The sequence below is a fragment of the Delphinus delphis genome, chromosome 1 (genome assembly GCF_949987515.2).
Source record: "Delphinus delphis chromosome 1, mDelDel1.2, whole genome shotgun sequence".
In the NCBI taxonomy this organism is placed as follows: Eukaryota; Metazoa; Chordata; class Mammalia; order Artiodactyla; family Delphinidae; genus Delphinus; species Delphinus delphis.
In genome coordinates, this window is record NC_082683.1 from 41,481,677 (window position 1) to 41,494,125 (window position 12,449).

General features: G+C 38.4%; 1 protein-coding gene across 1 annotated transcript in view; it reads right to left on the reverse strand.

The window, feature by feature from the left end:
- The window catches only part of FAF1 (Fas associated factor 1), a 497,005-nt gene that overhangs the window by 40,259 nt on the left and 444,297 nt on the right, over window positions 1–12,449 (reverse strand). The window contains exons 16-18 of the mRNA XM_060021798.1: window positions 8,423–8,503; window positions 7,277–7,354; window positions 3,350–3,565 (exon numbers count right to left, since the gene is read on the reverse strand). Coding sequence (XP_059877781.1) covers window positions 3,350–3,565; window positions 7,277–7,354; window positions 8,423–8,503 — 375 coding nt within the window. The remainder of the gene's footprint in view (window positions 1–3,349; window positions 3,566–7,276; window positions 7,355–8,422; window positions 8,504–12,449) is intronic.

Genomic DNA, 12,449 nt, shown 5'->3' on the forward strand with positions numbered 1-12,449 from the left:
TAAACTCACGCACCTATGGTCAACTAATCTATGACCAAGGAGGCAAGGATATACAATGGAGAAAAGACAGTCTCTTCAATAAGTAGTGCTGGGAAAACTGGACAGCTACATGTAAAGGAATGAAATTAGAACACTCCCTAACACCATACCCAAAAATAAACTAAAAGTGGATTAAAGACCTAAATGTAAGACTGGACACTATAGAACTCTTAGAGGGGGGCTTCCATGGTGGCACAGTGGCTAAGAATCCACCCGCCAGTGCAGGAGTCATGGGTCGAGCCCTGATACGGGAAGATCCCACATGCCGTGGAGCAACTAAGCCTGTGCACCACAACTACTGAAGCCTGCGTGCCTACAGCCAGTGCTCCCAACAAGAGAAGCCACCACAATGAGAAGCCTGCACACCACAACGAAGAGTAGCCCCTCTCACTGCCAGAGAAAAGTCCGCGTGCACCAATGAAGACCCAATGCAGCCAAAATAAAATAAGTTAAAAAAACAAAACAAAACAAAACTCTTAGAGGAAAACATAAGAACCCTTTGACATAATTCACAGCAAGATAATTTTTGACCCACCTCTTAGAGTAATGAAAATAAAAACAAAAATAAACAAATGGGACCTAGTGAAACTTAAAAGCTTCTGCACAGTAAAGAAAACCATAAACAAGATGAAAAGACAAGCCTCAGAATGGGCAAAAATATGTGCAAATGAAGCAATTGACAAGGGATTAATCTCCAAAATATACAAACAGCTCATGAAGCTCAATATCAAAAAAACAAACAGCAGAATTAAAAAAATGGGCAGAAGACCTAAATAGACATTTCTCCAAAGGAGACATACAGATGGCCAAGAGGCACATGAAAAGATGCTCAACATCACTAATTATTAGAGAAATGCAGATCAAAACTACAATGAAGTATCACCTCACACTGGTCAGAATGGCCATCATCAAAAAATCTACAAACAATAAATGCTAGAGAGGGTGGGGAGAAAGGGAACCCTCTTGCACTGTTGGTGGGGATGTAAATTGATACAGCCATTATGGAGAACAGTATGGAGGGTTCTTAAAAAACTAAAAATAGAACTACAATACGACCCAGCAATCCCACTACTGGGCATATACCCTGAGAAAACCATAATTCAAAAAGACACATGCACCTCAATGTTCACTGCAGCACTATTTACAATAGCCAGGACATGGAATCAACCTAAGTGTCCATCGACAGAGGAATGGATAAAGAAGATGTGGCACATATATACAACGGAATATTACTCAGCCATAAAAAGGAATGAAATTGAGTTATTTATAGTGAGGTGGATGGACCTAGAGTCTGTCATACAGAGTGAAGTAAGTCAGAAAGAGAAAAACAAGTATCGTATATTAACGCATGTATGTGGAATCTAGACAAACGATATTGATGAACCTATTTGCACAGCAGGAATAAAGACAAAGACGTAGGGAGTGGATGTGTGGACACAGGGCGGGCGGGGGGGATGAACTGGGAGATTGGGATTGACATATGTGCACTGCCCTGTGTAAAACAGGTAGCTAGTGGGAACCTGCTATACAACACAGGGAGCCTGCTCGGTGCTCTGTGGTGACCTAGATGGATGGGTTGGGGATGGGGGTGGGAGGGAGGGGGATATGTGTACACATGTAGCCGATTCACTTCATTGTACAACAGAAACTAACAGAACATTGTAAAGCAACTATATACCACCCCCCCAAAAAAAAATGTATCTTAGAGATAAGCTAGTCTAAGCCCCTTTTCATATAAAGTAGGAACATATAAAGTAGGAACTCCAGGAGTGACTCCTTCTCCCTATTTATCCATTACTATAAAAAAAGTGATAGTTCAGTAGTGCTTCATTATCTCCAAAAACAGAAAAATCACTACCTCACAACACAAAATATTCTTTTCTTAGAAAGTGGCTTTCTTACATTGGGCCAAATTTGCCTCCCAATAACTTTCAACTTATTGGTCCCACTTTATCATTGAAGCTGCACAAAATCAGATCCTTCTTTTTCACTGCAGGCTTTCAAGTAGCTGAAGACAAAAATCACATCTCCCATGGCCGTGCCTTCTCTAGAGGAAAATATTTCCCCAAATGATATGATTTCCACTTCCCTTCCCTTCCTTCCAACCCTGTTCTAGATAAGCTCCTGTTGCTTTTTTTTTTTTTTGGCCATGCCATGCGGCATGTGGGATCTTAGCTCCCCGGCCAGGGATCGACCCTGTGCATCCTGAACTGGGAGCGTGGAGTCTTAACCACTGGATTGCCAGGGAACTCCCAATCTCCTGTTTCTTCAGGCGACAGCACAGAGTTTCAGCATGGAGTCTAAGGACTACTCAGGGGTCGTTTATCTTTGTAAACAGTTGACTACGACTTGTTATTCTCTTGTTGGGATTATACCTCTAAAAATGCAGCTGGCTTTTTGTTGGGAGTCACAACAGATTATTAATGTATATTCAGCTTAATTCAACCACAATAACCTCTACTAAAGCAGGATTCTTTCATCCCAAACTTGAGCAATTGGTTTTCTAAGCCTATGCAGGCATCTCTTTCTATGTCTATATATTTCTGTAAAATTTTTCTAGGTTCATTTTTGCCTATTATTTCACGATTTTAAGGCTTTCTTGAATCTTATTTTTCATAATCCATAAACCTGATAACATCTTCATTTAAGTTGCCAATAAGTGTGATGAGTAATAAAGAATTAAATATAGAGCCTCTTGTTTCCCTCCAGGGAGAGGGCAGTCTCTTAGTCAACAGTTTCTGGACACATCCATTTAATCAGCAATGAATCTACCTGTCGATTTACATCTCTCTATTTTTCCCCAGAATACTATGAGAGACTATCAAAAGCCTTGCTGAAATACAGATACACAGTGAATATAGTTCACCCTCCCTGACTTCCCAGGCTAGTAAGAACTGTCAAATCACAAAATACTCTTGGTTTAGCATGACTTGTTCACGAACCTATAATCATTGACCCTGATCTGACTGTTAAGCTGTTAAGCACATAATTCTCAGATCTACCCTAAGGTATACAGAGATGAAATCTTGGGAAAGCCTGTATGAGTGCTGGAATAGGGGAAACAACTAGGAAGGAAGACCTAGTACCTAATTTCTTACCTAGGCTACTAGGCACATGTCTGCTGGCCTGGGAAACCATACCTTCTCCAAAGGCTGAGGAGAGAAAGGTGTGCAGAACAAAGAAGGACTCCTGAGTGTGTGGTCTTGTGGTAAGTTGTGCCATGGCACTTTTCTTGGACTACTTTGTCCAGCCCTAATGATGGGCTATCTCCCATCTGGACACACTTCCCGAGATAGGCATGGGAACTTACATCTCTCCTAGGAAAGGTACTCAGTAACTTGAATTCATCCCATGGAAATCCTTTGGAAGCTACAAAATCAAAGACGATCTGGAGCTTATTGCTGGCCAGGAAACGCCGCTCGAGGAACTCGCCACTGGGTGTCCGGATCCGCAGTTTGCTCACAGGCTCAGCATTTTCTTCCTTTGGCTCTGGAGGCAGGGCCTGCTCTAAGGAGAGTCTGATGGCCTAAAGAGGGCAAAAATCAGGTGTTAAACTGTTGATGGATGGAATTGTGGGGGATGGGGGAGGGAGAGATGAGGAAAAACCTGCTGCTTCCTAGAAACTCATCAAAAGCTATTGCCCATTTATTAACTAAGCCTAATGCTTGGACAACAGAATTATGTGTTTTTCATTTTCTTAATATTAGCCCAATAAGCAATTAATTAAAATAAATCCCACCTTGATGACACATTAAATTGATAGGTAACTACACAGAGAAGAAAGGTAATTTATTTTTTACTGAAGGGCTCAGGTATTTGTGATTCCTTTCTAGGGCATGAATTAAGGCTATTAGAAGCATTTGCAAAAGACGCGTGTGCACGCGAACACTCACACACACAGACGGGGGTGGAGAAAGAGAGAGGGAGAGAGAGTGGGAGAGAGAGCGCGAGTGCACAAAAGAGAGAGAGAACATACATTTCCCAAGTAGAAATAACTGAAGATTTTGTAGAATTCTGGATAATATATTAACGACAAAATGGAGGAAAGACTCTGTTTGGGTTGATGAAAATGTTTGGAAATAATGGTCGTGGTTGCAAGACTGTGAATGTAATTCATGCCACTTAACTGTACTTAAGAAGGGTTAAAAAGGCAAACTTTTGTTATATATATTTTGCTACAATAAAAAAATGGAATGGGAAGAAATTAAAATATCAGGCTTATTGGGGGCAGGAGACTATGGTCCTAGTTCCAGCTTTGCCACTAAACTGCTGTGAGATTTGGCCAAGTCCACATTTCTGGACCTAGATGTGGCACAGACTCAAACAGGTGGGGTAAACTGTTGGGAGATCTCATGGCTAGAGTTGGGCTCTAGTTCTCAATCTAGCATTACGTTGTTTCACATTCAAGATATTCCAGTGGAAGGAGTTTAAAGATCTCTGATGGCCCTGCCTGTGGCAGAAATTCACTAAAACCTTTTTGTTCCTAGAACTGTGGCAGGTTCCTTAGACATGTAAGCCTGGTATTAGCATGCACAGCTTCACAGTTATATTGTGTTCCTGGTTACTTTCACATTTCCATGTTCCCAATTTTCATCAATAGGGAAAACAAAAATTTCCCCCAATTAACATGAGTGAGAGAAATTGGGATATATGTTCTCTAAAATCTCAACACAATTTTCAAAGTTGGTGACACTCCCTTTGGAGAAAAAACAACAAAAACCCTATTAAACAACTCTCAGGTAAAAGGGGAAATATAATAAAAACTACAGAATATCTAGAAAACAATTGTTGAAATTTCATATTCATATTGGAATCTCTGGGATTCATTTAAAGCAGTGCTCAGAGGAAATTCATAGCCTTAAAATTCTTATATCATTCAAAAGGAAAATAAAAATAAGTTAACTGGGTCTTCCCTGGTGGCGCAGTGGTTAAGAATCCACCTGCCAATGCAGGGGACACGGGTTTGAGCCCTGGTCCGGGAAGATCCCCCATACTGCGGAGCAACTAAGCCCCTGCGCCACAACTAGTGAGCCTGCGCTTTAAAGCCCGAGCCACAACTACTGAAGCCCGTGCACCTAGAGCTTGTGCTCCACAAGAGAAGCCACAGCAATGAGAAGCCTGCACACTGCAACGAAGAGTAGCCCCTGCCTGCTGCAACTAGAGAAAGCCCGTGCACAGCAACGAAGACCCAACACAGCCAAAAATAAATAAATAAAAATAATTAAAAAAAAAAAAGAGAAATCTCTTCCCTTGTAGCTTGTTTTAATGGTCAATGAGTAAGCATAGGTAAAGCAGGTAGCAGAGTAGTTGATACACAGAAGATGTTCAACAAAATATTTTCTACCTTCCATTACTGAGAGTCCTCAGCATGGACAGATACTAGAGTTTGTCAGGCATAGTATTTCGTACTTGTGTGATAGGCACTTGATAAGTGTTTGAACATGAATAAACTCTGATTTCCAAACAGTGAAATCTTACACATCTCTCAAGACCTGGCTCAAATATCAGTTCTTCTGTAGTGTTGACTGAATTCCAAAAGCTGTGAAAGATTTTTACTTTGCCCCTGAACTCTTAAGTATTTTGCTTCTATTTCGGTTATGTTATTTAGCACGTTTTTCCTTGATTTGCTGTTACTTGTAGACACGTTGTATCTTCCCTACAAGATGTAATCTCTCTTTGCAGGCAGAAAATGTCTTACTATCCTTTGTTTCTCTTTCAGTGCCTAGCATAGTTCTTGCTCAAAAATCATTTACTGATACTGGAGAGGGTGTAGAGAAAAGGGAACTCTCCTACACTGGGAGAGTGGGAATGTAAATTGGTGCAGCCATTATGGAGAACAGTATGGAGGTTTCTTAAAAAACTAAAACTAGAACTACCATATGATCTAGCAATCCTACTCCTGGGTATATATCTGGAAAAGACGAAAACTCTAATTTGAAAAGATACATGCACCCCAATGCTCATAGCAGCACTATTTACAACAGCCAAGTCATGGAAGCAACTTAAGTGTCCATCAACAGATGAATGGATAAAAAATATGTGCTACATATATACAATGGAATATTACTCAGCCATAAAAAAGAATGAAATATTGCCATTTGCAGCAACATGGATATACCTAAAGATGATCATACTAAGTGAAGTTAAGTCAGACCAAGAAAGACAAATATTATGGTTACCATAGGGGGTTAGAGGTGGGGAGGGATAAATTAGGAGTATGGGATTAACAGACATACCCTACTATGTATAAAATAAACAACAAGGATTTACTGTATAGCATATATATATATAATATATATATATATCTGAATAACCTTGCTGTACACCTGAAACTAGCACAACATTGTAAACCAACTATACTTTAATTAAAAAAATTTGTTGAATAAGTTACGAGGTGGCATCCTCTGACCAGAAGTGATGACTAATGAAGTATTCATCAGCCCAAGTTAGGGCCCTCCAGGTCTTTCTATCACTTGTTAGATGGCTTCCTCTATTTATAAGTGAATTTTGCCATTAATCCTATGTCTAGAAAAAAGTTCTAAAAGCCGTTTTTTGTGAGTCATCCTAGGAAATCAGTTGACACCCTTTCTCTTTTTTCCCATTGCACTTTAGGTAAATCTCTATAATGACTTTTATATATAGTATGTAATTCTATTTTTACAAGACTATGAACTCCTGGAGCAGAGGGCCCACATCTGTATCCCTACTTCCTAACAGATTTTGGACACACACTAAGTAGTCAAAAAAATATTTGCCAAATGAGTGAATGAAAAAATTCTCTATATTGTCACAGACATGACCTGAACTCAGGGTGGAAAAAAATCAGCCAAGCTAAATGGATTTCTCACATATAGGGGCCCAGTGAAAGATGCTGCAGAAGTAACTCCCAGTGTCTTTTGGTGGGTAAAGTAAAGCCTGGGAAAAGGGGAGAAAATACAGTCTTTGTGTTTTTTGGGTGAGACAATATTTAGGAAGGATGGGAATATTTGTCAGGCAAGAAAGGGGAGAGGAATTGGAAAGAATAGAAAACCATGAATCTAGTACAAGTTTAAGTTTTCTAAGAGTTCAACACAATAGATTGGGAATGATTCTTCTAAAGAAAATTAGTCTTCCATATCAAAATGAATCTGGGAAAAGTGGAAAGAAGTAAGTTGTAGGAAATATTAACATCCTTAGTATCAAATGCAATGGAAATAGACCTAGCATTTGAATAACTTTTCTAAAAATTATGCTCTACCTCACGTTCCTCTTCTTGTTCTTTGCGAATCTGTTCCAAACGAAACTGTTCTGCCATCTCTCTCTCATGAGCTTCCCTCTGTTGATAAAAGAGAAAGGAATCCAATACTTAATAAACACTGGCCTACTTTTTTTTAAAAAAGAAAAGAAATAAAAGAGAAAGAAAAAGAAAAGAAAAAAAGTTCATTTTCAGCATGGCCCAGAGGTACACTGTGGTAATGAAAGTGTTTCTCTCTGGAACAAGGATGGAAATAAAAGCAACAACAAAGCATACCTCTATGATCATGGTGGGTTCCTATTCAAACATTTAGGTAGCTCTGGGTAGTGTAGCATTCAAGATCCTTCAGACCTTTCTCTGGTCTTCCTTTCTGGTCTTTTCTGCCACCTCCCCTGTACCCAAATATCAAAACTCTATTCACATCAGCCTCTATCTTGAACCCATGCTTTCTGGCTCCTTGTTGCTAGCACACATTACTTCCTCTCCTACCCCCCTTTCTCTATCCAGTTCAAATATACAATCTCTTCTATGAAACCCTGCCTAGTACATTCCCATTTCTTGGCTCTCGAAAAAAGCTGGAAAAAACTTTCCACTGAAAATCCTGTTCATTGAACTCTCACAGAACTCAGTGCTTCCCTTACAACATTTAGGATCCTTGCCTAAGTGTTCCAGCTATCTATGCTCTTGACTGAATCTACTCTGCAGCACAATGTGAGCCTTATTTTGAAGGCAGAAAGAGTGGCTTATTCATTTTCCTCTCCTTCAATGCCCAGTACAGAAGCATTTAATGCTCAAGAAGCATTAAATAAGTCAGTGGTTCTCAACCCTGACTGCACATTAAAATCACCTGAAGAGCTTTTTAAACATTGCTAGATTTTACCACAGACTGATTAAAAACAAATGAAGTAAACACTAGGCCCATTTTTGTTTTCACTTCTCATGATTCCTGAAAAAATTTATCTTGTCAAAATGAACCATGCTTTAAGAACCTGAGGTAGAATTATATTCTTTCTGTTAATTGAAACTAGCTTTCTCCACTGCAAACCGAACTCTCTTAGGTTTCAAAATGATTAAAGGGCTGGCATTTAAATAATGAAAGACTATTTAGGATTGAGTTCTTTATCCCAGAAGTCCCCTGACCAAACCTACCTTTGCTCTGTCAGCCTCAAGTGAAAGGCGATAGGCCTCGTCTTGTTCTCTCTTCACATTTTCTCTGGCTTCTCGTTCGTCCTTAAAAGAAAGGAAAATATTCAAAGGCATTTTACATTCCTGTTTTTAAAGAAAACAACAATAATAATCCCCTTGTCTTACTCCTGTGTAAATTTATTATAATTAAACAAGACACTTTTAAAGTGTACAATATAAATAAGCTAACAAATAATAAGGTGAGTAGCACAGTAGATAGTGAAAATAAGAATGTTTGAAGCCTAGTCTACCACTTACAAATTGTGTGACCTTGGGCAAGTTATTTAATCTCTTTAGGTCTCAGTTTCCTCAACTGTAAAAAAGAAATAACATTTGTCTCATAGGGTTGTGAGAATTGAATGCAATGATATATAAACTGTCTAGCAAAGTACCTGACATTTAGTTCATTTTCACTGATTAGTTCCCTTCTCCTTTACTCCTGATTTTTCTAAGATAAACTTGGAGATTATCAGCATTGGGACTAAGGACTGGGAGAGAGGAAAGGACTAGGAAGTAATCTGGTCAGCACAGAAAGAGGCTGAAAGCACAATACCCTGCTTAACTTTAGTCCATATCACACCACTAAAGCTTGGTTATCAAATAAGTATATCCCCACAACATTCACACTCATGAAGTGTGGATAATGTAAGTTATCTAAGTTGAAGATCTTTTAGAATATTTTTAGTGTCTGAAGTGATTATGCCATCTGTGTACATTTAAATTGTGATTTCATATAAAATTAAAAGTTAATTCAACTACCAGAATTTCTTATTTGTTAAATTCTGGAGTATAGCCAATATACATGTCCTTAAATTTAATAAATACCCACACCTGTTGACATTAGAGTATAGGTTCCCTTTCTGGTCATTTTTTTTTTTTTTTTTTTTTTTTTTTTTTGCGGTACGCGGGCCTCTCCCTGTTGTGGCCTCTCCCGTTGCGGAGCACAGGCTCCGGACGCACAGGCTCAGCGGCCATGGCTCACGGGCCCAGCCGCTCCGTGGCATGTGGGATCCTCCCGGACCGGGGCATGAACCCGTGTCCCCTGCATCGGCAGGCGGTCTCTCAACCACTGCGCCACCAGGGAAGCCCCCTTTCTGGTCATTTTGCACAGTAGGCTGAATCATACATAAGTTACCGATATCTGACTGGTTTTGACCTATAAAAATGGAAATTTCATATAGTTTAACTTAATTCTTTCTTTTTGTCTCCTCAGTTCAATATATGCTTGCTCAGGCTGAGTGTATGCTCAGCACTGTCTTAGGTACTCCCTCTGAAATCTATTCAAGACTGGCCTTCTCCTTGAAGCCTCATACTCCTTTTGGTTTCAGTGATTCCATTAAGTCCACAATTTCTGGTATAAATGGTAGCATTTCATTGATTCCTAATCTTTCAAATAAAAAATTAGGAAAAATTAGATGTTGTTGGCCTGAAGCTAATTGCTATACCATCTGTGATAAAAGAGTATGCCAGAGAAATTATATGTTGGGGCAAAATATCAGGAACAATGTTTAACCTGAGAGACCACTTAGGCTGCAAAGTAGTCAGGATAATTTACGTGTCATGTAATATGACACATGAATAAAAACAGGTTTTAAAAACTCCTACTTGGAGACGTACTTAGCTACTAGTATTTTTATTTTAAAGCAACAGAAGCATCTTCCTTTAAAGATATTTTCACTGATTCCAACTGGGTATTTCCTACTTTGGTCTATATACTACAGTTTTACTATGACCAGATACAATCAGCCTGATAGGACATATTCTGTATGTTTTTCTTTATATTTGCATTTGCATTTACTCTGTAAGCACCTTTGCCCACTCAATATACAAGCTTGTACAGACTGGACACTTAATAGTTCATTTGGCCATGGCTGATCTATAGTTGATGTATAATGTCTTCATTTTTTTATGTCACCAAGGAGAGGTAATGAGGAGATTAGAAGACCTGTGTTCAACTCCTAGCCCTGCTAGTAGCAAGCTGTGTGTTCTTGGGTAAACACTGTCTCCCTTTTCAGTCATTTATTAAATTAAAGAATTGAATTTTTAAGGAAACTGTGCCTCTCTGAACAACTCTATCTTTCCAAATTTAGATATTCCTAATATTATCAACAACCTATGGGAGTAATCTTATCTTTTTACATTTCAAGTAGGGAAATATTTAAGATGCTTAGGATTTTAATTGTAACATACTTTCATGACTCCACCTTTTCAAATTAGTTTAGATTTCTCTTGTAGCATTCTGTCCTTTCCCTTTAAAACGTTTATCACAATTGTATCAATTATCATATGATTATTTATTTAATGTGAGAGTCCCCCATGACACTGTAAGCACCATAAAGGCAGGGATCTTGTCTATATTACATACCTCTGTATTCCAAGTGTTTCACACAATGCCTAGCTTTTGGGAGGTATTTAATAAGCATCTGTTGAATAAATGAACCGTCTTTCCAGGCATAAAACATTCATTGTCTAGAGTAAAAATTAAGGAGGAAAATGATATAGCTCATTCATAAAGTGGCCCTATCTGAGTCAATGAAATTGACTGGCTGGGCAGAAATGACCCGTTATGACACTATGTACACACACAAAGGGACCTTCTAAAAGCTACCACAGCTGGAAGCCCTCTCTGAGCACAAATACAGTTTGTAATAAAAGCATTCTAAGTAAACAGCTCTGTTTTAAAACAGACTGTTGCAGATACGAAAGGCCATTAAATACAGGGATCCCTGCCACAAAATGTGGCACCTGTTGTGAGAGGACTTCTTGAACCAGCTAACTTCCTTCCTTCCCTCCCCACTTCTCTCTCTTCTATTTCTCTTCCCTCCTTTCCTTCTCACAAATATTCAATAAGCACCAATTTTACTTTAGGCATCACACTAGTAGTGGGGTTATAGAGGCAGGCCACCGTTTAATAGACAGAGAGAGAGATGAGCTAATCTGAAAGAACAATATTGTGTAATCTGAGCTATTTGCTGTATTTTCTTTAACTTGTTTTTAAAAAGGCACTCATGCAAAAAATTGTAATGCAAATGTTAAATTATTCTTAAATGTAGCATTGTTAATATTGCTAGATGCTGGCTGCACAACATTGTGAATACACAGAATGTCACTGAATAATGCACATTATAATAATTAACTGTATGCTATGTGAATTCTGCTTCTATTAAAAAAATATTACTAGAATCAAAAAAAATTTGTAAAATTGCTGTATGTCCACACAACAGAGTACTACTCAGCAATTAAAAGGAATGAATTACTGATACATGCCACAGCACAGATTAACCTCAAAATAATTATGCTGAGTGAAAGAAGTCAGACTAGAGAGTATATACTGTATGATTCAATTTTTCATAAAACTTGAGAAAATGCAAATAAATCTATAGTGACAGAAAGATCAGTGGGTGCATGGGACTTGAATGGTTGGGAGGTAGAGGCAGAAGAAAGGGATTACAAGGTTCATGAGGAAACTTTTGAGAGTGATGGATATGTTCACTATTTTGATCGTGGTAAAGATTTTATTAGTGTATACGTATGTCAAAACTTTTTAAAATTGGACAGTTTATATAGGTACAGTTTATATAATTATACTTCAATATAGCTTTAGAAAATAAGTGATTAATAATACTGAAAAAATTAATGTATGGATTAAACAGCAGCTTGGACACAGGTGAAGAGAGAATTAATAAAGTGGAAGTAATCTGAAGAAACTACCTAAATTGCAACATGGAGAGACACAGAGAAATAAGGTATAATAGAGAAGTTAAGTGGACATGGAGGATATAATCAGAGTGCCTAACATGCATCTGCTAGGAACCCTAGAAGGGAATATAAAGAATGGAGCAATACTCAAAGAGATAATGTTTTCGAATTTTCCAGTATGGATGAAAGATAAGAATAAGCGGCCAAGGACCATTTCAAATGGTAACCTCTAGTTCTATAGAAACTACCAAACTGAATAAACAAACAAATTGACTGAAGTCATCATAGTCAA